Source organism: Trachypithecus francoisi, unplaced genomic scaffold, assembly GCF_009764315.1.
Source record: "Trachypithecus francoisi isolate TF-2019V2 unplaced genomic scaffold, Tfra_2.0 Lachesis_group15, whole genome shotgun sequence".
NCBI classification, from domain to species: domain Eukaryota; kingdom Metazoa; phylum Chordata; class Mammalia; order Primates; family Cercopithecidae; genus Trachypithecus; species Trachypithecus francoisi.
The window spans coordinates 84644604-84672455 of NW_022681460.1; the positions used below are offsets into that span (position 1 = coordinate 84644604).

Sequence of the window (27852 nt, forward strand, 5' to 3'; positions counted from 1 at the left end):
GTTATTTTTATATGTAAGTTATATTTGACTAAGTAAAAAACTAAGTTTTTTTCTTCTAATTTGGGCTCTGGCATTTTATCATGAGAATCATGTGTTAGTAATTAAGTTCTGCCCTTTGTTGGATAGAATTATTAGGCCTTGAAATCATTAAAAAAAAAAATCCCCCCCAACAACAACACAACAACAAAAAAACAGACCCACAGCTATAACTTCAAAGGAGGCCAAAAAAGTAAAATATAATCCAGAGAAACAGAAATTGTTTGATATAGAACCAAGGAAGGGTCTTGGTATCTTTGCTGGGATCCTCCCATCAGGAGATGTGACTGGTCAGAGGTAAAGCCACATGTACTGATATCTGTTATTTGGTCTGTCAATCTTGACAGCAGATTTAGGTTAAAAAAAAAAAAAGAGACTCTTTTAGTTATTTTAAAGGCCTAAAAACTCAGAGAATACAATTGGGTTTACAGAAGAAAAATCTGTTGTTCTAGAAACCCAGCTTGAAATCCTTCCTAGTCAATTATTACTCTAAATACAAATTTTACATTAAAAAAGAGGAGATAAATTATGTTGCATTGACTCAGTAATAGGGAAGTAAATATTTTCAAAGGTCTTTGGAGACTATTATCTATTATCTAATTAAGTATGATAGCTTACCACGAATACAATATGAGTGTAATTTTCAAGGAAATATTATAGACAGATAAGGGATGGGGATTATGAGAACTAACATTTTGAGAATTAATAGGATAAATGCTTTATATATACCCTGCACTGTATTGAATTCTTTTCTTTTCTGTTCTTTTTTTTAGATGAGGAAGAAAAACTTACCAATTTATTTTATGAGGCCAGCACTAAGCAGATAATATAGCCAGACAAAATCATCACAAAAAAGAACTCTACAGACCATTATTCCTCATAAATGTAGACACAGAAATTCTCAAAAACACTATAACACTGAATCCAACAACATGATAGTATTTTTCTATGTCATCTACTACAAATATTATTTTAGGCTTTTACATTTAAATCTAACATTTACCTGGAATTGGTATTTTATAGTTTATAGTGTGGGGTAGGAAATGACACAAGATGTTTTTCGATGCCACTTCACAAGCCAGAAAATTCTGTGGCTGGTGGGACCTCTGCTCATTTGTTACCATTGCCCCACTCTGGACCATGGTCCTTGGGCTGGCCTGACCCTGCTGCTGCTTCCTGTCACATGGGGCAGCTGTGTTACAGCTCCTTTTGCACCTGCCATTTGGCAGGTCCCAGGTTCTTGTCCCGTGTCCAAGAAGAATGAGATTACTTGGACAACTGAAGAGTCAGCAGGGTGGAGAGTTTTACTGAGTGATGAGACAGCTTTCAGCAGAGAGTGAAATACAAGTTGGGCAGCCCACTTACCCAAAGTTGGGTAGTGCTCATGGCTCAAAGGTGGACAGTCCCCCAGTGTGGCTGAGTCTGGGAATTTTATGGGTTCAGAATAGGAGAATATGTGCAGATTGGTTTGTGAGTATGCAAAAAAGGCTAAAATAAAGACACCACTCAAAGGTGGTACAACAGTGTAAAACACCAATTAGGGAACGGTAGATATGTGTAAAATAGGTGATGGATGGGGATCAATCAGAGGAAAGTGTGTCAAATGGGAACAGAGGTTCCCAATCCAGTCCGTGGATTTATCCAAGACTTGTGGCTTGGTTTTCAGGCTTTAAATTGTCTTTAGTTTGAAGGTCAGGTGTCATCAGGGACCTGCCCCTATCTGCCTAGGAATTTGTCTGCTTCCTGCTGCTATCAGAGTCAAGACTGATTTTTTCCCCCGTATGAATAACCAGCTGACCTCAGGTCATTTACTAAAAAGACTTTCTTGTCCTGTGTGGAATTTTCTATCTCATGCAATCTTCATGATCACCTTGTGTGGTAGGAAACAGAGACTCATACAGTTAATTAAGTAGTCAAGTTGTCATGGACTATTCAGTTAGTAAGTGATGAAACCAGAATTTTTAAAAATACACTATAAAAGTAATATTTGCCCACTGTAAAAATTCAAATATAGAAGATTGTAAAGTGAAAAGTAAAATTCCCTAACTTCTATTAATATGGCTCAAGTGTCACTCCTTATAAAGCCATCATTAATATTTTTTCTGAAATTATCTATACATATGAAATCACTACCTTTATGTCTATTTCTGTTTATATTTTCATTCCTTCCTCTTTATAGATATAGAAAAAACTTCATATATCTTGTATGTATATATAACTTTCTTGTTTTAACTTTTAGATCCTGATAGGATTAAGCTATGTATTTTGACACTTGCTTTTAACATTTGACAGTACCTTTTGGAAAATGTTCCCCTTCAGTATGTATAGATCCATTTTATTCTTGTATGAATATCTGAATTTAATATAATTTAACTAGCAATATTAATTTTTTCCTGTTCTATGCTATTATATTATTTCAATTCAAATTGCCTATTAACAGACTTTTTAAATGTTGCCAATCTGATGGAAGAATATTGCCAAACTGATAGGTATGTCATTGTTGTTTTCATTTCAGTATATTTAATTCAATATATTTATTTAACACCTTTTTCTCTGTAACCATGTAGACCTCTTTTCCACGAACTTTTCTTTTTCTTTTTCTTTTTCTTTTTTTTTAAATACAGAGTCTCACTCTGTTGACCAGGCTGGAGTGCAGTGACGTGATCTCGGCTCACTGCAACCTCCGCCTCCTGGGTTCAAGTGATTCTCCTGCCTCAGCCTCCTGAGTAGCTGGCATTACAGGTGTGCATCACCATGCCCAGCTAATTTTTGTATTTTTAGTAGAAATGGGGTTTTACCATGTTAGCCAGGCTGGTCTTGAACTCCCGACCTCAGGTGATCCGCCCACCTAAGCCTCCCAAAGTGCTGGGATTACAGGCATGAGCCACCACCGTGCCCAGCCTTCCATGAACTTTTGATTCATGTACTTTGCCCATTTTCACAATTTTGTTTTTTGACTTGTTTTATCAGAATTTTTTTATATTAAGGGAATTAAACCTTTTGTTTGATGTAAGTGTTGCAAATAATTTCTCCATTGTTTTCGTACTTTAATGTTTACTTATCTTTCCTTAGTTTAATGTTGCTTTCAATTTCTTCTGTTAATCTTTACTTCCCCAGGATAGGAGGATGGGTCACATAAAATAAAGTTGTAGTATTCATGCATTTGTTTACTGCATAGTTCTGTCTCCCTTGTCGTTCTGTGATGTGGGGTTATGTTCCTGTATATTGCCCATTTCTGCAGTTTTTCCTCCTCCATAAAACATGTTGGTCCATGTGCATCTATCTATCCTGCATAGGTCTGGAAGAAATTCAGATATACCCACCCCTTTGATGTATTGCTGAGTTGAAGTGCATGTATTGACCAAAACAAACAAACAAAACCCCCAAAAAACTATTGGAAAAGTTCACTGAATCATTTTTTCTGCAGCATGAAAAAGCAAAATCATATATATCTACTCTATATGAACTGTATGTGCATTTGACTCTACGAAATGCTGGAATTTGAAATACAGGTTAAACTAAAAATCAATTCATCTATCATTTAAAAACAGCTCATACGTATAGAGATGTAAGCAATAGCATGTCAAAGAATGGCAAGATCTAATATTCATGTTATGTTTTCTTAATTATACACACACAGACACTCATACACAAATAACAAAGGCTTTGAAAAAGTCAGCCCCAGGTAATGAATTGGCAGCAAGTAGTAAAACAATGAGCTGTTACTCCAACTAAGGAGAAAAATACTTGCATATGAAATAATTGCATTCAGTAAAAAAGTTATGTCTGTGATAAATTGTACAGAACTGAGTATAGTTTTAAACTAATGTTTACAACAAATTATGTGCTAGACACATTTCTGCTTTCATTTTTATAATAGATTAAAAGTTGATTTGGGCCAGGCGTGGTGGCTCACGCCTGTAATCCTGACACTTTGGGAGGATGAGGCAGATCACAAGGTCAGGAGTTTGAGACCAGCCAGGCCAACATGGTGAAATTCTGTCTCTACTAAAAATATAAAATTAGCTTGATGTTGTGGCACATGCCTGTAATCCCAGCTACTTGAGAGGTTGAGGCAGGAGAATCACTTGAATCTGAGAGGCAGAGGTTGCAGTGAGCCGAGATCACACCACTGCACTCCAGCTTGGGCAACAGAGCGAGATTCCATCTCAAAGAAAAAAAAGTTGATTTGTATTTCTATATTATAACTAAAGAAACTGAGTTTCAGTAAGGTTAAGTAATTTGCCTCAGGTCACACAGCTAGTAAGGGGCAGACTTTGGATTCCAAAGCAAGTCTTTGACTTTAAGCTACCACATAGTACTGCCTCCTGAAAGAAGTTCAGAGAGACAGGGCAAATGTGAGCCAAAATAATCAAATAAGCATCCAGGGAAAACAAAACTTGAGCTTTCAAAAATGAATAGGATTTAAATAAGCAAAGTTGCATAAGGGGGACTTATTGGATGAGGAAAACAGCATGAATGAAATCATGAGTGTAAGAATGAACATAGTGCATAAAGGGAAGGGATTTCTGTGACTGGAATTCATGCATATGGGACCATGGGGTAACATGCAGCTAATGACAGTGGGCCCTGAATGTCAGAAAAAGAAGTGTTGCCTTTATCAGCTATAGGATGGGCAGTGTGGAGCCATTGAATATGACTGGTCAGATTAACAAGGTGAAAAGTGCTGATTTGGGAAGATCATCCGCTTGGGATATAGAGTGTTCTCCAAAAGGCAAGTTACTAAACATCTGTCTTAGTCTGTGTTGCTATAACAAAATACTTTACACTGGGTAATGTATAAAGAACAGAAATGTATTTCTTACAGTTCTGGAGGCTGGGAAGTTCAAGGTCAAGGCACTGTCATTGGTGTCTGCTGTCTGGTGAAGGTTATTGTCTGATTCCAAGATGGCACCTTGTTGCTGTGTCCTCACATAGTAGAAAATAGACGGGCATGAGAATGAACTCAGTGTCTCAAACCCTTTCATAACAGCCCTAATCCCATCCATGTAATCACCTCTTAAAGACCCTACCTCTTAATACTATCACAGTGATGATTAAATTTCAAAGTAAGAATTTTTGGGGGACACATACCAATAGCAACATCCAAGAATATAAGTAGATGACTACTGATATAATTCCTATAGGATTAATGAGAGATGTGGATTAGGATAATAGCTGTGACTATAAAGCAACTTAAAGGACATTTTGAAGATGAGAAATGGGAAACAAGATGAGTCTGTTTGTTTTAACATGTTCTAAATACTCATTGTTCTCTTCAAAACATTGTTTTTCAAGCACATTATAGAACCAGGCTTAGATATTAGCTATTTTGGGAATGCTTTGTTTTATATGTATATTTTTCCAGATAGCTGAATTAACAAAATTTCTACCTTAACCCATTTCTCGTTTAGAAAAAAAAAAAAAAAATGTAGCTTGCTGCCAGTACTCGTTTCTCAGGGCAAACAAGAAATGGGTTAAGGCCGGGCGCGGTGGCTCAAGCCTGTAATCCCAGCACTTTGGGAGGCCGAGACGGGCGGATCACGAGGTCAGGAGATCGAGACCATCCTGGCTAACACGGTGAAACCCCGTCTCTACTAAAAATACAAAAAAAAAAAAAAACTAGCCGTGCGAGGTGGCGGGCGCCTGTAGTCCCAGCTACTCGGGAGGCTGAGGCAGGAGAATGGCGTAAACCCGGGAGGCGGAGCTTGCAGTGAGCTGAGATCCGGCCACTGCACTCCAGTCCGGGCGACAGAGCGAGACTCCGCCTCAAAAAAAAAAAAAAAAAAAGAAATGGGTTAATCCAGATTTGAGCAGTCACCTCAGCTTTCATTCCTTGTCTGAAAAGGGGAAGAAACAAATGAAGGGTGATTGAAGAAAATAATTGTCATTGACAGTTGTTAACATCATCAAACCCATTTTTATTTCAACTGAGTGTTGCTTGGATTTATTTGAAGCAAATCCCTTAGCCTAGAGATTCATGATATTTCAAGATCTATAGCTTTGGCCGGGTGCGGTGGCTCACACCTGTAATCCCAGCACTTTGAGAAGCTGAGGCGGGCAGATCACAAGGTCAGGAGTTCGAGACCAGCCAGTTTGAGACCAGCCTGGCCAACACAGTGAAACCCCGTCGCTACTAAAAATACAAAAATTAGCCGGGTGTGGTGGTGCGTGCCTGTAATCCCAGCTACTCGGCAGGCTGAGCCAGGAGAATTACTTGAAACTGGGAAGCGGAGGTTGCAGTGAGCCGAGATCATGCCACTGCACTGTAGCCTGGGTGACAGAGTGAGACTCCATTACAGAAAAAAAAAAAAAAAAAAAGAGCTGTAGCTTCATTTTGAGCTTGCCCTTAATATTGTAATATTGTATTGTCTTCATCCTTAGGCTATTTTGCCTCATGGTAGAGAAATGGCAGCACAGACTTCTGATGTAACACAGTTTCTCTTTCACATCCAGGCGAAAGGAGAGGATAGCTTTTAGCTACCATGTAGAAATCTACAGATTCCTTGTGATTGGATCAATTTCAGCTTATATCAAGGATGAGATTACATAATTGAGTTTAGGCCACCCAAGGAAGTTGGGGATCATTCTTAGCCAAAAGCTGTAGCTCGGAAGTTCAGGATTCCTCATAGGAAAATATTGAGGAACTAATGCTGAAAGGCAATAGAAAATGATTATTCTCTAGCCTTAGCTTCTCTACTGTTCTAGAATTTGACCCATAAGACTGTCAGATTCATGTGTGATGCATCATTGTTTCCTCCCTCACCACCTAACAAACAGCACATAGTATATAGATATAGGTGGGGCTTTTGTTGGCGGGTGGGGAGTTGCCAGTTGAGTCCATGAATGAATATTCATTCATTCATAGAAAGACCACTTGAAAGAAAACACTTTTAAATCAAAATGATAAGGAAAAGTTATACTTAAAACTATAAACATACATGAGTGAATGTAGATAAGTTTTCTTTGAGAAAAGAGGGATGCCATATTTCAGGAAAAGATCTCTGTAGAGAAAATATAGCTAAATCTTATGCATAAAAATTAGAAAATCAAATCTTTAATATATGGAGATAGCACACACCTCAATATATATTTCATGATTACATAGTTTGCAATAACATTAATATTTATGGAAATATTTTTGCCTGAATATTTGTGACATACAAGCCTTAAAATTAGATTTTGAAATATTGGAACTTGAGAATGGATTACTTGTATAGATTTGCTTGTTGTCTGTGAGGGTAAAATGTTAAAATTGCATTTAAAAACTCAGGATCCAACTTAAGATAGTAATACTAGTACTATTGTTTGAGCACCTACAAGGTATCTGTCACTTCACATGGACCGGCCATTGAATGCTTAAATAGTCTTGTAAGTAAGCCTCGTTATCACTAATTTACTCCTAAAGGAACTGAGAAGTTAAACAACAAAGGAATGGAGACAGAAAATAATAAATCATGAATCAAACCCAATAAAATGTGTCCCAGAAAAATATTCCACCATTATGCTGCTTGTCTTATTTGAAATGTAGCCCCATGAGACATGGATTTATGTACAATTGATTTACTAAGGAAGTGCCAGGAGAAAACACTGGGTCGGGGGTTGGCTGGTAGGGAGAGTAAGGCTAGGGAAGAAGAAGCTGAGCAAGAGTGTGATTCTGTTGCAGTTCCAGCCTCAACCCAAACCCATGGAGAACATATCCCATATGGGCAAGGTTGCCGGACATTCCCATCCCCATACCTTTCACCTACCCCAGAGGAATGTGTATTTTGTGGCACTAGCTCTCTGCAAGATAGTCCTCCGAGGAAAGTTGCAGATGCAAGTGATTAGAAATGAGAAACTTAGAACAGAACATGGGTGGTGGGTTCACAGAAAAAGCTCCAGGGGTCTGAAATGTTCTTGATAGATCACTGATACTATCCCATCTGTGATCCTGGTAATAAAGATACGAGTATATCATGTGGTGGTTAGGAGCACCTTCTCGATCCAGACTGCTGAAATCAAATCTGGGCTGTGACACTTGGGCAAGTTTCTTAACTTATATGTGCTTTATTTTCTGTATCTGTGAAATGTGGAGTAATTCTTTTACCTAACACATAAGGTTGTTTTGAGGATTACATGAATGTATATATTCATCTAGTCTGTATGTAGACTAGAGCTGGATGGGAAGCAGAGCTATTACCACGTGACTTACTTATGGCATGTCCCACAGCTGATTAGTCGCACAGCCAAGACGGGACCTCCAGGACACTACTACTTCTTGCTGGCCATATATGTATTAATTTAAAATTGACTACTTCTTGCTGGCCATAGATATGTTAATTTTAAAATTTCATAAAGTTCTAGGTGATCTCTGGTGTATTGAATATCTCAAGTAATTGAAAATTAATATATATGCTAATATAGGGTCAGAAGGTACCTTAGAGTTCATGAGTAATCTATTAAAAATTCAAACAACAATATATACACTAAGCATGCTGTGTTATAAACTGTCTTAAAAGTAATGTTCTGTTTTGTTTTTATATTATTGAAGTGTTTGGCCAGAGGACCTAATTCGCTCATATTTAAAAATAATGGCTGTAAATCATAACATGTTACCTCTTTCCAAGGGTACTTGCATATTCATCAAGTCAAACAGCTTTAATCCTAAGTGTCTAGGTGGAAATTCAGAAATCAGTAAGCAAGGGAGAAAGACATTGGTATGTAGGGTAGAGGAAGTGATTCTCTCCCGACATATCTCTCTTCAAGGGCATTTACTGAAGTAACTTTATTTTTAACTTACACCAGTCCAATTAAGAATAGCAAATAAACTGGAAAAGTAAAACAAAAGCAAAATATTTTATGTGGCAATGTTCCAATGTGAAGAAAAATATGTCAGGTAGCCATGCATGATTGCACATACATATTGATGAATTGACGATTTATACTTATTTGTGTTAGATTGTTAATTAGGACTTTTATTTGCAAGTAATAGAAACCCAAGCTGAACTAGTTTCAGAAAAAGAAAGGAATGTATCGACTCATTTATTAAGAGGAAAACTTGAGTGAATAAACCACAGTTGGCAGAGATGCAACTGGTTTCAGGAACGGCTTCAGTGAAGTGTTCGAACTCTGCCAAACCTGTCTTATCTTGTCTCTGGTACCTCTCTGTATGCTTGCTTGATGGTATCTCACTGAATGCTGGCTTCTTTCATGTGCTCAGAAACATCATCCCTGGAGGTTGCTGAGCCTCACAACACATATTCAGTTTTTAGAGGGGGTTGAATTCTTTTTCATCGTTGGAAAAGTTCCAAGATAGGCTGGGCACCCTTCCCTGAACTGACCAATTGTGGCTGGTAGGGCAAGGTTGTGTTTGAAGATGGTAGACACATGAGAATTCAGGATTGAAGTAAGGGGTGAGTTATTTCCCAGAAGCCTCCTCGCCCTCATTTCTTCTCTTTTTACTTCCTTTTCTTGGTCTCTTTCCCACTTCATCTCTTCTTGCCATCGCCTCGTGTGCTTTAGCTGACAGGTCCATTCATGCTGTGGCCCTTTGACTGTGGCCCCCTGACACCACATCAGCAAGTCAGGGTTTGCGTTGCACACTTACCTTCTTCAGAGTGGAGTGTCTGTGGTGCAAAGATACCATTCACTTTTTAATTTTGGTTGCCTCTCATACCTAGGATATATTGTCATGCTAAAAGAGCCCTTCCTGTTAGGGATGAGGATATGGCAGGAGACACGGAGAGAGAGGGGCAGATACCTCTGTGCTCCCATTGTCACATGAGCATGTCGGCATGATCATATGCTCACCCATCTACACAGTTAGTTCTGGCTGAAATGTTCCCATAGGCAGCATCACTTTAGGAGCTAGCTGACCTTTGGATAACTTTTTTCAGAGATGGATTACGGGCTTTTATGTGGGCAGCAACTTGTGCCTCAGGTGGGTATATAAAGCTGGGTGCCAGGAACAAGAACAGGCAGGAAGAAAAGTGATGGGAATTTAGAAAATTTCCAGCTTATTATAGATTACACCCATCACCTGTCTCCTTTTGTTTTAGCTTTGAATTTATTGAATTGCAAGTTGTTTTTGAAGAGCTGTGTTCCACTTGTCCAGTCATGTTTTAACAGGCAAGGAGCCACAGGTTAAATGGGTAGAGTTGGAAGAATGAGTACAGGAAAATTGTTCAAAGGGGCGCTAGTAACCTCTGTGTTTCTCACATTTTGCTGAGTATAATCAGACAAGACAAGAAAGGTACTTGCTCCAGCTTTACCCCCAAAATTAATAACTAAAGCTTGACACATATATATTGAGCTATAAATTTAAAAAAACCTATTTAACTTCAGTCATGTGTGAGAAATGTGTATTTGTGATGAGTTTGTGTCACAAACAATGACAGGGACAACCATGACCTAGGTATAAATGTACAAACCTCCAAATTATTAGTTTGTGGTAGAAAATTGAGAATGTATGAATTTCCTAGGACTGCTATAATAAATGACTGCAAGCTGAATAGCTTGAAACAGCAGAAATTTATTCTCTCACAGCTCTGGAGATCAGGAGTCTGAAATCAAGATATAGGCAGGGCCAACTTCCTTCCAAAAGGTCCCCTTCCTTGCCTCTTCCAGCTTCTGGTAGCTTCTAACATTCCTTGGCTTGTGGCAGCAACACTCCAACATCCACCTCCATCTTCATGCCTCCATCCTGTCTCTGTACGTATCTGTGTTTGAACCTCCCTCTCCTTTCTCTCATAAAGACACAAGTCATTGGATTTAGATCCTACCCTAATCCAGTATGATCTCCTCTCAACCAATTACATCTGCAAAAACCCTATTTTCAAATAAGGTCCCCTTCTGAGGTTCAAGGTAAACATGAATTTTCAGGAGACGCTGTTCGACCCAGCACAGGGGAATCAAGCAAAAAAAAAAAAAAAAAAGTTTCTTTCAGCCAGCATTATTGTTTTAGGTAATTGGCTATTTGAAGCCTCCAAAACCATACGGATTTTTGTTTGCCAATACTCGGTGTCTTTCATGAAAAGCCGTTTCTGAACTGAATCTGTTTTCAGGGTAGGTGCTGGTGAAGAGAGGTCAGCATGTAGGCACAGTTTTGTCAAAGATCTCATTTTTTCAGTCACTGAAGGGAAATATACATTTCCCCTAAGATTTTCTTGCCTCAAATTCTGAAACATTTTCTTTGTTCTAAGTTCTAGGGAATTCTGCAACACACAGAATTTTTTGGACTTACCGATATACTCAGTCACTTGGTCTTGGGTTCTCTATGTCTCATCCCACCCTGTATAGCTCAAGTTAAGTAGAATAAGATGTCACCAAGTGTAGATTCTTTGAATCATTTCATTACTTTCTACATTGTAAAAAATGAATATATAGAATGAGTTGCTGACATTTAAGATTTTTTCAATCATATTGTGTTCTTTGCATCAAATTCCATCTCCCCAGCTCTGCCCTCAGGAAACTATAGAGTGGATAGAAATGGTTTCCTCTCCCACCATTTCTAACAGGAACACTTTCACAGAATTTAGACTAGAGCTGGATGGGAAGCAGAGCTATTACCATGTGACTTACTTATGGCATGTCCCACAGCTGATTAGTCGCACTAAATCAGCTTACGCACTAAATCAGTTAACACTAAAGAGCTAACAGGAACACTTTCACAGAATTCACAGAAAGAGAATTTCAGAGGTAATGTACTCATGGACAATTACAAGGACAGGGTGTGACAATGGGATTCTGTAGCTGAAGTGGGATGCAGTATAGTGGAGATAACCAAGAAACTAAGAGGCAAATGAATTTAGTGATTCAGCCTCATTGATGTTGGCTTCATGGAAAGGGTTGTATTCATTTTATTTCAATTCAATAAATAGTTATTAAGCACTCTTTGTGCTGCAGGGGCTATGTTAGACATACTTGACCTGGATAAAGTGCGTAAGAAGAGAGGATGAGGTTAGGAAAAATGGTCATTGCCAAGGTAAACTTTATGGTCAATGTTAATTTCCACCTTGGTTTTGGCTACTCTTGAGTAACTGTTTATTGTTGTTCTCTTCTTTTCTTGCTAAGATACCTCAAGTGTATCTGAAAGCTCCAGTTACTTGATCTAACAGAGGAGACTGTTTTCCTCTTTAAAAGATTCTTTCAGGTTGAAGTCTTTCCCTTTCTATCTGTGTTCTGGTTTCTGGGCTGTTCCTTTAATACGTACAGCAGTTACAGATTGTAACAGCTGCCAGGCCCTCCTTGCTTGGTCTGTTTTGCCATAGGAAGGTAAGCTCACAGGCCTGTCACCATTCTGGGTCTGTACACCCCACCTTTGTAGAAGAATGTGGGATCAGTAACACAATTTGATGTCATCAGGGGAATTTCCACGTTTGTGTCTTGCCTCCACTTCCGTATGTACTGCTTTATATTTCTTTTTATTTATTTCTTCTGCCATCATATAGCCAGGCTACAAGCAAGATTAAATTAAATGTTCATTCCAGTATCAGAAATACCAATATATCTATATTTATATACTTTCTATGGCCATGACTTTCTTTAATAATTCCTACAATTTTAATATTTTTGAATAGAGGCAACTCTTGGCACTCCTGCTGTGATTGTGATAATAATGTGAATATGTGAAGTAACCAGAATAAGGAACACTTTTTAAGTGCTACTCTTTAATATACTGATACTTTAAAGTCTTAGTATTTTTAATTTAAAAATGTATAACTCTATCATCATTATAAATAATGTAGTAATGCAAAAGTAGAAGTCTTGTCTTTTCTGTGGACGGTTGCCCAGCACATCAGAAAGTCGGGTTAATGCCGCATTCAGCCAACAGGCAGGAGGGGGCATGGAGCTCTGTGTGTGCCTCACTCTGCTTCCTCAGACAGTGCCTTGGCCAAAGAAGAATATCATAACAGAGTTTAAAACACAAGTTTGTTGACTGCTTAAAATGTTTGTAGAACTTGTTGTGGGAGTGCAAAATAATGAGCAGCCTCCATTAGGGAATTGGTAGCAGTGCCCTGGCTTCATCAGGCTCTCTAAGCATGGCGTGAAGCGTTGTGGGAAATCCTATCCTGTGCTAAACATTTGAGCCAATGGCCCTGTCCTGCACTGATCAAAGTACTCCCATTTCCTCGAGTTGTACCTTCCACTAAACAGGTTATGTCCATCCGTAAGGAACATTCTTGGTGTCTCACTTAATATCCCCATGGTGGTCTGAACATTTCCTCTCTAGAAATTATTCTTCTATTTTTCAGGAGTTTGATAATCAGGTAATTTTTTCTCCCATATTATCAGCCTCATAATTTATATTTATCCTTACATATCATTTCCAAGCACTTCCTTTTCTTTCTTTTTTCCCTCTCTTTGCTCACATCCTTTCTATTTTGCCAAGGGCTTGCTTCTTCCAAGCCTTTTTATCCTCTCCTCCCGTGATCAGTACCCAAGTTTGCAGCAAGTTTCCTTGTTGTTTTATGGGTTGATGTTTTTGCTTAGGAAATCCTCATGTTTTAGACTGCTCCCTCAATGTGTAATCTGAAAGTCAGATTACAGTTTAATTCTTCTTGAAGCCCTCATCAGGTTTCAGAGAGAAGCCTTGATATTTGTCCTTTTTAGGAAGGAACACCTTGAAAGGCCATGGGTCTGTCTTTCTCATCCTAGAGGCCAAGGGGCACTGGGACCAGAGTGGCAGGGAGTCCAGGAGCCCCTTCCCCCAGGTGTAAGACTCCCAGTCTGGCACTGCACCTCTGAGGGCATCAGCATGTGGTGGTCCCTGCTAATGGCTTCTAGAAGCACCTTCTGGCATTGGCTCCTGAGGTCATCACCCTTGTTGATGACAGCTGTCAGCAACTTGCCTTACTGAAGCCTTTCATTCTCCCTCCCACTGGCAGTAACTTCCAGGGTCCTTGATGCATCTCCAACATGCTTCCTGCGATAACGTGTAGCCAGTAGAAAAGTACAGATTTTGGGGTCAGACCAGCCTGGTTTAAAATCTCGTCTACCATTTCCCAGCTGTGGTACTTTGAGCTTGTTGTCTAATCTCTGAGTTTCAGTAAATCTGTAAGATGAGGTTATAACATCTTTCTTATAGATTTGTTGTAAATATTAAGTGAAATACATAGAATGATTCATATGTGGCTAGTAGATAGTAAGTCTAAATAAAAGACAGATGTTATTATTATTCCAGGGATAAATTGGTAGCTTTGCAGTTTGGTGTTAGTTTTAGCACTTCCTATGAAGACAAAAAAAAAAAAAAAAACCACTTGTTCTTAAAAGTTTTTTTCAAACTGTTTATTTGAAGTTCCCCAAAGTCAAGCACCACCCAGCATCACACACTCTTAACTCCCTCTTCCCACTCTTCAGTGAAAGCCACTAGTTCCTGAAACTGTCGTGACAGTAACCAACTCTCCTTTGCCCTAACGGCTTCTTTCCAAGACCTACCTTGTAGAGCTCAGTACAACCTTAAGGTTCTGCCTGAACTTATGAGGTACTTAGCAAAAATCTCACATGTGCCTGAATATTTTACTGTTGACATCTTAGCAGTGCCCTGTCCCCCTTGGAGGACTGAGGAACCCAAAAACGTCAAGTCTCAGACAGAGGCTCAAACTAGACATAGAAATGAAATTCTTATAATCACGAGGTCAGGAGATCGAGACCATCCTGGTCTACACGGTGAAACCCCGTCTCTACTAAAAAATACAAAAAACTAGCCGGGCGAGATGGCGGGCGCCTGTAGTCCCAGATACTCGGGAGGCTGAGGCAGGAGAATGGCGTAAACCCAGGAGGTGGAGCTTGCAGTGAGCCGAGATCGCGCCAGTGCACTCCAGCCTGGGCGACAGAGCGAGACTCTGTCTCAAAAAAAAAAAAAAGAAAAAAAAAAAAGAAATGAAATTCTTATAGAAATGCTGGGTTATACTTCTGTGCAATCATTGTTATTATGCAATCATGCTTGAACAATAACCACCCTCTTCAAGCAAAACAGAAAAGTTTCTGCCTTCAGGGCTCATGACCTTTTAGAGACAAAACAAGTGCAGACAAAACCATGTGCAATGTTTTTTCCATGAATGTGATGTTGAAAATATACCTGAGGCTTAGGTGTGCCATGACTCACTATGTAACACAAAAGAAAACTGGATTTAAAAACTTGAATTCCTTGACTGCCCATTCAGACTCGACCCACTACATACCATTTCCCTTCTTGCTTATATTTTCCTACAGAAAAGAGAAAAACTATGGAGAAAATGGAAAACAAACCCATAGGAGAAAACAGCTGAAAATGCTTCATGTAAATGTGCATGCTGAAAGTAGAGAGTAAGCAAAGATTTCAAAAGGCAGTGCCTGAATTTGAGTAGTTAGGACTAAACACAGAAGTGTTGATGAACTCTAAGGCTAAACTCTTGGATATTTAGGAGCACACCAGAGCTTCTTTACCAGCTGAACAAAGATTCAAAGAACTCCTAGGGCAAAACAAACAAAAAAAAGGAACCCTGGAACTCAGTGGTCCCTAGCCTTTTTGGCGACAGGTAACTGGTTTCATGGAAGACAGTTTTTCCATGGACTGGAGGATGGGGGAGTTGGTTTTGAGATGAAACTGTTCCACCTCAGATCATCAGGCATTAGAGTCTCGTAAAGAGCACGCCACCTAGATCCCTCACATGCAGTTATGAGAATGTGCATATGCACTCCTATGAGAATCTAATGCCACTACTGATCTGACAGGAGGTGGAGCTCAGGCGGTAATGTCAGTGTTGGGGAGCAGCCATAAATACAGATGAACCTTTGCTCACTTGCCCACTGCTCACCTCCTGCTGTGCGGCCTAGTTCCTAACAGGCCACGGACCAGTACTGGATTGGGGACCTCTGCTCTAAGTGATCCCAACACCTACAGCCCACTTACACCAAGTACAAGGCTCCATTTGGTCTGCATATAGAATCTCTGGGATGTTAGGGTGTGCTTCGCTCATTCTGAGTTGATTCCTAGGTTCTTGGACTAAAGCGGATATTGTTATGAAGGGAACTAACAGAGCAAACAGTGGAAGGATCATGTTCATGTAGATCACGCTTTCCACATTAGGACCAATTTCACTGCCCATTCTCCTTGTTTCTAGTTTTCCTCTTTTAACTTGAGCAGTGTCACAAGAGCACATAGCTAACAATGTTTTATTTTTTCCCTTCCAAATTCTAATAATAAAATTGTTATTGGCTTTTGATCTTAATCATTCAAATAAAAATAAAATGTGCAAGGAAACTTGCAGCAAATTTCCTTGTTGTTTCATGGGTGGATTCATTTTCTTAGGAAATCCTCGTGTTTTAGGCTATACCTTCAATTTGTAATCTGGAGGTCAGTTTACAGTTTAATTCTTCTTGAATTTTATTGATGATAAAATCATCAATAAAAATGATTGAACCCTAGCCGCCTTCTCAGCACCATGCATTTATAGAGATGAATGAGATCTCACCTCTTACCTCTGGTAGGGATGGGTAAAGATAACATTTTGAGGTGGAAGAGATGGAGACTAAGAGCGTTTGTGCCCACAGCCTTGACTTCTTTTTTTTCTATGTGGAAAAAAAATGCTATAAGGACACATGCTCACGTATGTTTATTGCGGCACTATTCACAATAGCAAAGACTTGGAACCAACCCAAATGCCCATCAATGATAAACTAGATTAAGAAAATGTGGCACGTATACACCATGGAATACTATCCTGCCATAAAAAAGGATGAGTTCATGTCCTTTGTAGGGACATGGATGAAGCTGGAAACCATCATTCTCAGCAAACTATCACAAGGACAGAAAACCAAACACCACATGTTCTCACTCATAGGTGGGAATTGAACAATGAGATCACTTGTACACAGGAAGGGAAACATCACACACTGGGGCCTGTCTTGGGGTGGGGGGAGGGAAGAAGGATAGCATTAGGAGATACACCTAATGTAAATGACGAGTTAATGGGTGCAGCACACCAACATGGCACATGTATACATATGTAACAAACCTGCATGTTGTGCACACGTACCGTAGAACTTAAAGTATAATTAAAAAAAAAAAAAGTAAGAAGGAGGAAGAGGAAGAGCAGCCTGGGAGAAAGCAAGCAAGTTTCAAAACAATTGCTCCGCAGAATGGGCAAGGGACACGACAGTGAATTAACAACCAAAAAAGCCGATTAGTAGAGTCCTGTTTCTTGGAGTAAATGGTTATCTCATCTTTGTTGTTGCCATTGTCATCATCATTATCTTTACCATTGTCACTATCTCCAGAACAAATTAGACTTGAAGTACACAACCTTGACATAATTGAGAAGAATATCCCTTTGAGAAACTGATAATAATTTATGCTAGTTTCATGTGTGTTGTGGGATGTTGTAGGGTGGTTTTATTTATTGTGTCCTCCCTCTCATTTATGTTCGCGTAGGTTGAGCCAGTGATACAGAGAGGCCACGAGAGTCTGGTGCACCACATCCTGCTCTATCAGTGCAGCAGCAACTTTAACGACAGTGTTCTGGAGTCCGGCCACGAGTGCTATCACCCCAACATGCCCGATGCGTTCCTCACCTGTGAAACCGTGATTTTTGCCTGGGCTATTGGTGGAGAGGTGGGGCTAATGTTTAATAATTATTACTTAGAAGTAAATTAATACTTAGAAGTAAAGCTCTAACGCTACTTTTGATGTGAAGGTGGCTTAACTCCATTTTCATAGGAAGGGATCCTTTCTTTAAGTTATTTTTATTTTATTTCATCAGTTGTAGATGAATGGGGTCCCAGAGGGTTGAAATATCCTTGAAGATGGCGGGTTTTTGAGTGGAATAGAGCTCTCAGGGACTTTCACGGGACACTGTCTCATGGCATTTTCCATATTTAGGGCTTTTCTTATCCACCTCATGTTGGATTATCCCTCGGCACTCCATTAGATCCGCATTATGTGCTCCTAGAAGTCCATTATGACAATCCCACTTATGAGGAAGGTGAGTTTATTGTTCATATATTTTACCTATGGTTTTTATAAAAAGTTTTGTACCTCATAAGTCTTGTCTTTAACAGAGCTGAAACAAAATAGAAGCCAATGCTAGAAAGAATTAACCTATACATTTGTCATTCAAATTAGGAGACTTTTAGAAGTGAAAGTGGGTACTGTTTATAATTATACTGTAACAGCAGGCATTAACCAGCACCAAACCAGGTAAATGAGCACATGCAGTCACTAATCTTGACAAAAACACTTGCATACTACCTACCAGGAAGTAGAGTAATAGACTTTTCCTTTGTGATATAGGTTAGTCCCAGTACATGGTGTTTATGGAACATTTTCTTTCTAACTGCACGTAAGAAAAAGTTACCATTTCTTATACTAAAAAGTGTAAGCATTTTGTTGTGTGATAAGCAAATCATAGATATACTCAAAAAGTACTTATGCAGTGACACTGTGTAATATGATATTGAAGTAAAGAAATGTAAGGATGTGCATTTGATTTCTGAAATCATTTGTATGATATTCCAAATACCAACAGTGATAGATTTAACACGAAATTATCAACAGAAGTAACTCCAAGTTGTTATTTTGTATTGACTCATGCAATTTTTAAGCAAATACTGAGCTCCACCTATGTGCCAGATCTGTGCTTGAGGATATAATGTGAGTGAAAAACAGATGCTGTTCCCACCCTCATGGAAATTATAGCCCAGTGGGAAAGAGAAACAATCAAATGATCACAGCAATCACATGAAATTATATGTGTGCCAGTTGATCCAAAGGAGATACCTGACACTATGAGAGTATTTAATTAGTGACCTAATCCAGCCAGGGGTGTGTGGTGGTGAGGATGGGCTAGAAAGTCTTCGTTAAAGAATCAAACTGTTCATCTGGGTGATTGGAGATGCTGAAGGGTTAGGGTGCAGTAAAGAAAGATGCCGATGAACCTGCAGAGGAAGGCTGAAGCAGACCATCTAAGATCTTGTAGGGCCTGTTAAGGATTTTTACCCTGAAGACAATGAGAAGCAATTGAAGAGTTTGATACAGTGGAGTCAAATATTGAGATTTGTATTTTGAAAAGAACACACTGGCTGCTGCAGCATGAATAATAGATTTTGAAGAGAGCACACGTGGTATGATATTTGAAGAGTGATGTTTCTATAAAAGTAGGTGTTAAGCTATTCTATTTGTGAGCAAGCCAATAAAGTATCTTTTTTTATCCTAAAGTAATTAATAGGAAATAGCTTCTCTCTGAATTCACTTTAATTTCCACCCACCAATTATATCCCATACTCTGAACCATGAATCTATGATAAAGTTTAAAACTTTCATAAACCAAGCAAAATAACCTGTTAATAAATTCTAAAAGTTAGATTTTCCATGAAATCATATGTAACTATAAAACATAAAAATTGTCATCACAATAGCAGTGGGATTAATTATTGAATATGTCTTACATTGCAACTTTTAAAAAATTTTTACATTTTTGATTTTAAATTATTAATAGAATAAATATGCTATATAATGTATAATACTTCTCCAATTGGAAATTCCATGTGAACTACTTCTTCCTTTTAGTGTTTATTACAAAAGTAGAAGGCTTAATTTATTTGCCTTCTCTGTTGTCAATTAAGTTGACTTTCTCATAGTTTCAATGTAAAAATGAAACATAAGCTTATTTTCCTAACAGGTTAATAGAGAACTCAGGATTTTTAGTACTTTCTATTTTTATTCATATACATAATTAGACCAAATTTTAGATTATAATAATTTTATTTGTATAAATATAGCATAATACTAACTTATGTTTCCAGAAAAGTTTTTTAATAATCATTTTATATTTGCTTAAGAAATTACTTTATTTACTAGATTATCTATTAATGGTCCAAACAGCTAATGCAACTAATGAACCTAACTATACTAAATGCACCTGAAATTTCTACTTATATTTTTTTTTGTCAAGCTATTATAAGGAGGTAGATTCCAAAAATATAAAACACAAAACAAAATTTTGCAAGATATGTCCAGAGAAAATTCTTAGGTCACTATAGATGTTCTACATTATCATGCTCATTTGTATCTGCACTGATAATAGCACAAGAGAAGAATTGATTTTTATGATTTATTTGTTTAACAATTGATTGAAACCCTGGTAGATGTGTGACCACTATATGTGTGACTAGTTGCCATTTATTGAGCACCTCATTTGTGCCAAACACTGCTCTTAGAACTTCGTGTTCAAGCCACACATCACCATTATGAGGTAGTAGTGCTACTATTATGGCCATTTTCCATACTGGAAAACTGAAGCGCAAACAGTTTAGGTAATTTCCTGTCTTCATCTGTTCTGTGCTGCTATAACGGAATAACACAGGTTACATAGTTTATAATGAACAGAAACTTATTCGTCACCGTGTTGGAAGCTGAGAAGTACTAGTACAAGGTACTGGCATCTGATGAGGGCCTTCTTACTGTGTCATAACATGGCAGTAGGCTTCACATGGTGGAAGGGTAAAGAGAGCAAGATAGTACAAAGCCACTTCTGAAATAATGGCATTCATCGAATCACAGGGGCAGAGCCCTCGTGGCCTAGACACCTCTCAAAGATCTCACCATTCAATACCATCACAATGGCCATTAAATTTTGACAACATTCAAACATACTTTTTGGAGGGGATAAACATTTAACCGTAGCACTTGCCCAAGGTCACATAACTCATAGGCAGCAGAGCTGGGATTTGCATCCAGGTTGGTCAGCTCCAGAGTCAGTGTCCTTAATTGTCACATCACAATGCTTCCTTGTGATGACACTGAATATCTGAACAAGCTGGAGTCAACAAACACATAGTAAATTATTTTATGTTCACAATAACACATTCACGAAGCAGGAAAGGAAGCTTGGATTTTTTCCAAGGCTGTTAGGGAGGTTAAGAGGTAAGAATTTCCTGGGATAATTATTGGAATACTTAATTTTAACAACTTATTACATCCTAAAACATTCAAAGTAATGGATATCTTCTAAATGTGTGTGTGTGTGTGTGTGTGTGTGTGTGTGTGTTCGTGACCGAGGGGCATATAACATACAATGAGGAATATTTGATATAAAGACCTCGTGTTTAAAAATGATCGACTAGAAATAGATTAAGTTGATTGATTTAAATGAGACAAAAAAGGAACTGAGGGGAAGGAATCAATCTGTTAGTTACTGCAGCAGGAAGTCAATTAATTCCAAGTTAGTGAAATGAATTTATGAAATGTTTGGGGCTCATACTCTCCCTCCCTGTAATGAGTATGTCATAACAACAAGTGTGTCTTCTTCATCTCTCATCCCCACAATGCCTAATGGAGTGCCATTTACATAATGGATTCTTAATGACTGTGTGTTGATTGAATGGCTGTTGAATGAAGAAGAAAATGGTGACAAACTTTAAAGAAATAAAGTGAATCTTTAGTAGTTTTCTTCATCAGCGGATGGTTTCTAAACTAAGGAGTTTTTACCTCAAAGTAAATGTTATCGAACTTCATCTTGAAACAATATAAAACTTTTATTGAGTTATTTATTCTATATTCTAATGAATGACTTTAGAATCTTCATTCTGTCTTCATGTTAGATAATTGTGGAATATAACAGCCACATAACTGAAACATTTCTCTTGTGGTATGCTGTGTAAGTCCACAAAAGTTGCAGGCAATATGGCTACTCATCTTTTAATTCTTATTTATGCAACTGAATGTTGTCTGCCACTAATCTCTGCTTGTATCTCTTTCCCTCATGACAATTTATGGAAAATAAATAAACCTATTTCAACAGAATATGAAAACTTTAAAAAATTCAAACCAAGAATTTTCTTGGGAATGGAAACATTTTAAGAACTGAAACTCACTTTAATTATGTGCTTTTGTTCTAGGCTTAATAGATAACTCCGGACTGAGGTTATTTTATACCATGGATATAAGGAAATATGATGCTGGGGTAATTGAGGCTGGCCTCTGGGTGAGCCTCTTCCATACCATTCCTCCAGGGATGCCTGAGTTCCAGTCTGAGGGTCACTGTACTCTGGAGTGCCTAGAAGAGGTATGCAGCATCTGAGTCTGAGCTGCTCTCTGCAGATTCATCAATGCTCCTAGAAACTATGGTGTGAAAAATTCTGTGCATGTTTACTATCAATTCCTTTTTTGTTGACACACTGTGAAGCCATTATTGCAATTTTAGTAGGACTTTTGACTGCTTTTTTAAATCTTGAAGCTACAGGAGTAGAACTCTAAAGATAGAAATAGTTGGCAGGAAAATTGATAAATGGGATTTAATTAAACTAAAGAGCTTCTGCACAGCAAAAGAAACTACCATCAGAGTGAAAAGGCAACCTACAGAATGGGAGAAAATTTTTGCAATCTACTCATCTGACAAAAGGCTAATATCCAGAATCTACAAAGAACTCAAACAAATTCACAAGAAAAAAAACAAACAACCCCATCAAAAAGTGGGCAAAGGATATGAACAGACATTTCTCAAAAGAAGACATTCATACAGCCAACAGACACATGAAACAATGCTCATCATCACTGGCCATCAGAGAGATGCAAATCAAAACCACAATGAGATACCATCTCACACCAGTTAGAATGGCAATCATTAAAAAGTCAGGAAACAACAGGTTCTGGAGAGGATGTGGAGAAATAGGAACACTTTTACACTGTTGGTGGCATTGTAAACTAGTTCAACCATTATGGAAAACAGTATGGCGATTCCTCAAGGATCTAGAACTAGATGTACCATATGACCCAGCCATCCCATTACTGGGTATATACCCAAAGGATTATAAATCATGCTGCTATAAAGACACATGCACACGTATGTTTATTGCAGCACTATTCACAATAGCAAAGACTTGGAATCAACCCAAATGTCCATCTGTGAAAGACTGGATTAAGAACATGTGGCACATATACACCATGGAATATTATGCAGCCATAAAAAAGGATGAGTTTGCGTCCTTTGTAAGGACATGGATGCAGCTGGAAACCATCATTCTTAGCAAACTATCACAAGAACAGAAAACCAAACACCGCATGTTCTCACTCATAGGTGGGAACTGAACAATGAGATCACTTGGACTCGGGAAGGGGAACATCACACATCAGGGCCTATCATGGGGAAGGGGGAGGGGGGAGGGATTGCATTGGGAGTTATACCTGATATAAATGACGAATTGATGGGTGCTGACGAGTTGATGGGTGCAGCACACCAACATGGCACAAGTATACATATGTAACAAACCTGCACGTTATGCACATGTACCCTAGAACTTAAAGTATAATAAAAAAAAAAAAAGAAAAAGAAATAGTTGGCAGGGTGTTTTTCTTTTTACTCCTACCTTTTTTGTTTGTTTCATGTTGCATGCTTTATATCATCTTTTACAATTTCAACTTTTGTGTAGTCTCTTTTTCCTTTCTCTAATTTATCTTTTATCCATATTTATTTTTTTCCATCATTTATTTTCATTTTTCTCTGCCTTATGGTTTCCTTCCCCACAGAGCAAAAATAACTAATATAAAAAAAGATATTGAATAGGAGAAAAGTATAAGTATTTAGTAATGACAATTTTCACTTAAAGTTTTTTAATGAAAATAATTCAACATGTATCAGACTGTTTATGAATTATATGATATTGTGGTTGAGTACAGTATGGCAGACTGGCGAAGTGGAAAGATTATGCTCTTCCGAGTTATTTAGGCCACAGTTCATAATTCAAATTGCCATGACCTCTTTTACAAGCTGTAGGACCATGAGTGATTCACTTAATTCCATTGACCCACTTTCACTTTCTTATCTGGAAAAGTGGGAGTAATATTCCTTTTAAGAATTTGGGTTTTCAGGTTACTAACATACAGGAATCTTTTTGCTAAGAGTGTTTACCACCTCTTATCCTCCTAAAAGAAGGAAAAAGGAGGATAACATGTATAAATGGTCTGGGAGGCCCCTCATAGGCATCAGCTCCCCTACTTTTCTCCCGACAAATGTTGCTTCACAAGGAGAACACTAAACAATCCGAGTTCAAAATGTTTGGCAGTTCAAGCATTCATTTAAATTGCTTTAGCTTTTCATCTCAGTTGTCCCTCCAAGTGTGTTTGAATGTGAACTGTCTGAACATGCATTTCTTTGGGCTAATCGGGTCTTCCTCGGTGTCCCCTGCAGGCTCTGGAAGCCGAAAAGCCAAGTGGAATTCATGTGTTTGCTGTTCTTCTCCATGCTCACCTGGCTGGCAGAGGCATCAGGCTGCGTCATTTTCGAAACGGGAAGGAAATGAAATTACTTGCCTATGATGATGATTTTGACTTCAATTTCCAGGAGTTTCAGTATCTAAAGGAAGAGCAAACAATCTTACCAGTATGCGTGTTTTTGTTCTTTTTCATTGACTGTTATAAAAGTCATGAGACGTATCTGCTGAGATGTGGCAAGGTTTCTACTAGTGAAATGAATTTTTCCTTGTATCTGTATTCTTAACACCACCCACTGTGGGTGTTGTACAACCCAGATGGAATGTGTTTGATCAGTTTTCCAAAATTGAAACTCATTTTTCTTATGATTCCCAGGAGTAATTCAAGTTGCTGACTGAAAAATAGAAACGACCCCAAACAAAAATCTCAGGTTCTGAGGACTGAACATTACTCTTTTTTTATATTTGACATTCCAGCTAGTGATTCTTTGGGTTGCAATTCCTGCATTGGTAAAATCAGAGGTGTCTTTATGCTACGTTGACAAGATAGGATATTTTTAGAAGTTTTATTTCAGTAAAAGGGAATGTAAGGTTAATTATTTTATCTGATAAAGCTATTTGGATGTAGCTAATTAAACTATGCTGTGTGATCCATCTTGACACATACTTGAGGTTATGGTGAAGGAGAGAAGAGAATGAAGGCTTTAAAAAGGTTATAATGCTTTGTTTTCTCAAATTTTTATTCCATGACCATCAAGTTCAATTGTAGTATAATTTTCTCCCCTTATTTTACTTTTAAAAGTCAGATCCCTACACCATTTATAAAATGAGAGTAATGGCAATATCTTTTCTGCGTGATGCTGGAAACAGGGTTTTTAGATGGGATGAACTGTCAAGGAGAAGACATGGCACAATAGGATGTAAAAGGAAAGTTGAAAAAAACAGAAGAAAGTGATAAAGAGGAAAGGGATCTTCTTTCTACAAATCCATAGCTTTGGATCTTAGAAATTCTTTGATATATCCTGAGAGTAGAAAGAAGAAGTTTAAGAAACAGTGATCTTGTCAAGGTTCTTAAGGACTACACTCTATTTTATTATGATGTCTCTGGGGCTTTCCAAACAGTGTTATCTCAGAGCTTCCTAACTGATGCACCATGATTATGGCTTAAGTGCGATGAGATACTGATCTCTGGGCCCTCTGAGTGGCATTGCAGGGAGGTCAAATTTAAGGGTGAAAGCCCAAAGATGGCAGCCTCAGGTCCATGAATAGCTTCATCTGCTTACCTTAAAGGGGAAACATAAAAATGTTACCATTTTCCATGTGTATTGTTATGTACAAAAGGGTGGAAAACACTAGAACAATAAATTTCTTTTAATTTGCCTCACAATTCAATTGCAAGGAAATAAAGGCATGACTAGAGAGCTTTAAAGAAAATAATGTAAATGAAGAGGTGATCACAATAACTACTATCTATGTCTAAGATTTATTAAGTGTTCGTTTGCTACTAATGACTATGTGTTATGTCATTTAATCTCCTTGTAACAGCTGTGAAAAAAATAAGTACTTTTTTTTTTTTTGAGATGGAGTCTCACTCTGTCACCCAGGCTGGAGTGCAGTCGTGTGATCTCGGCTCACTGCAACCTCCACCTCCTGGGTTCAAGCAATTCTCTGCCTCAGCCTCCTGAGGAGCTGGGATTATAGGTGCCCACCACCATGCCTGGCTAATTTTTGTATTTTTAGTAGAGATGGAGTTTCACCATCTTGGCCAGGCTGGTCTTGAACTCCTGACCTCATGATCCACCTGCCTTGGCCTCCCAAAGTGCTGGGATTACAGGCGTGAGCCACTGCGCTGGGGCCAAAAATAAGAACAATTTTTATCTTTAGGTTTTAGATGAACAAATTATGCCTGGGTTATATGTAGGTCATCCAGCTAGAATGTTGTGGAGTCTGACTGAAACACAGAGGGTATTATTTATTTGCTTGCTTGTTATATTAGCAAACCTAGAATTAAACAGATCAGAGGTCTTCTGCTGAATCAAATTACTTGGTGCATCCATTCATACAGGAAATATTAACTGTTGATGTACAAATGTATTTGATAAATAAGCCAGCATAAAACTTCAATCTGAAAGCTTTTACTTTTATGTTTCAGGGAGATAACCTAATTACTGAATGTCGCTACAACACGAAAGATAGAGCTGAGATGACTTGGGTAAGAAAACTTTGATTATTATTAAAGTTCATTTATGGAGAGAAAGAAAGAAATTTGATTTTAGAAGAAACAAGTAAAAACCATTTCCATTTGGAAAGAAAAGTTCTAAAAATCTTGAGCATCAAGTATCATAAAAGTGACATCAGAGATGTTTTAGCATTTTCTAAGACTTCAAATTAACTAATGATATTATAGTATTAAATAATATTTGGAGTGCAATTTATTGACTCTTCCATTAAAAGCTATCCTTAGTCTTTTAATTTTTCTCATCTAATATTTTTAAAAGAACTGTGGTCATTAATTGACTGTATGCTTGTGTCTGGATCAGATACATCCAGACCTCCAAAGGAAGAATGAATTTCATGACCTCGAGGCCTCTGACTCAAAGAGAAATCTGGTCCCAACAGATTTATTGGGGGAATTCCACCAAGCGTTCAAGAAATAGATAATTCATGTCTTACTCAATCTCTTTCAGGAACACAAAAAGAGGGAACACCTCCCACCAAGTCATAAAATGTGGTTAACATAACCTTAAAACTAAAACTTCACAAGGATAGTATAGAAGGAGCCAGTAGTATGCACCTGTTGGAAATAACTTGGACAAGAGCTTGAAAAACCAAATCCTTTTTTATATACAACTCTAATGATAAGACCAACTTGAGTTTAGCTAAGGAATATAAAATGGATTTAAATGAGAAAATATATTAAAGTCTTCTACATGAAGATATGGAAGGAAAAAGACATATAATCACCTCAACAGAGGTAGAGAAAGCAGTCATAAAATTCAAGTTTATTGTTGACAGGGGAGACATTTAGCAAGCCTGAAATAGAAGGGAATATCTTAACTAGGTAGAAGTTAGCTATGAAAAAGCTATAGCAAATATTAAATTAAATGAAATACCATAAGTGTTTTTGTCAAGTTAGGAAGAATATAAGAGTATTTGTCGTCACTACTTGTATTCAACATTGTACTGGAAAAGAAACGAAAATGAGATATAAGGTTCAGAAAGGAAGAAGTGAAGAAGCAAAACACGTTATTCACAGATACTGTAGTTTTCTGCATCAAACCCTCCTCCAAATTGATACTATCTAAAATTAATTGCATTTCAGTGTATAAGAAATTATCTCAAGAAAATACAATTTAAAATGAAAATTAAACAGAAATAAAATCTAACACTAGATGGATTTGATCTCTGTAAAAAAAAGTATAAATCTTTATTGGGAAACATTAAAGAATTCCTAAAGACAGTAAGACATACTGTGTTCATGGATAGAAAGGCTCAGTAAAATAAAGAAAATACTTCTATTCAAATTGGCCCATAAATTTGATATTATTCTAGTAAAAAAAAATCAGAGAAATTTTACAATTTGAGATTTTGGTATCCTAGCTAAGAAATCTTTACTGGACCAAGGCTGCAAATATTTTCATCTATTTT

General features: G+C 37.8%; 1 protein-coding gene across 1 annotated transcript in view; it reads left to right on the plus strand.

Moving 5' to 3' along the window:
- Nucleotides 1-27852, plus strand: part of MOXD1 (monooxygenase DBH like 1) — a 107277-nt gene that overhangs the window by 55763 nt on the left and 23662 nt on the right. The window contains exons 5-9 of the mRNA XM_033235438.1: nucleotides 17432-17611; nucleotides 17879-17981; nucleotides 21895-22061; nucleotides 24183-24374; nucleotides 26357-26416. Of these exons, the coding sequence (XP_033091329.1) occupies nucleotides 17432-17611; nucleotides 17879-17981; nucleotides 21895-22061; nucleotides 24183-24374; nucleotides 26357-26416 (702 nt within the window). The remainder of the gene's footprint in view (nucleotides 1-17431; nucleotides 17612-17878; nucleotides 17982-21894; nucleotides 22062-24182; nucleotides 24375-26356; nucleotides 26417-27852) is intronic.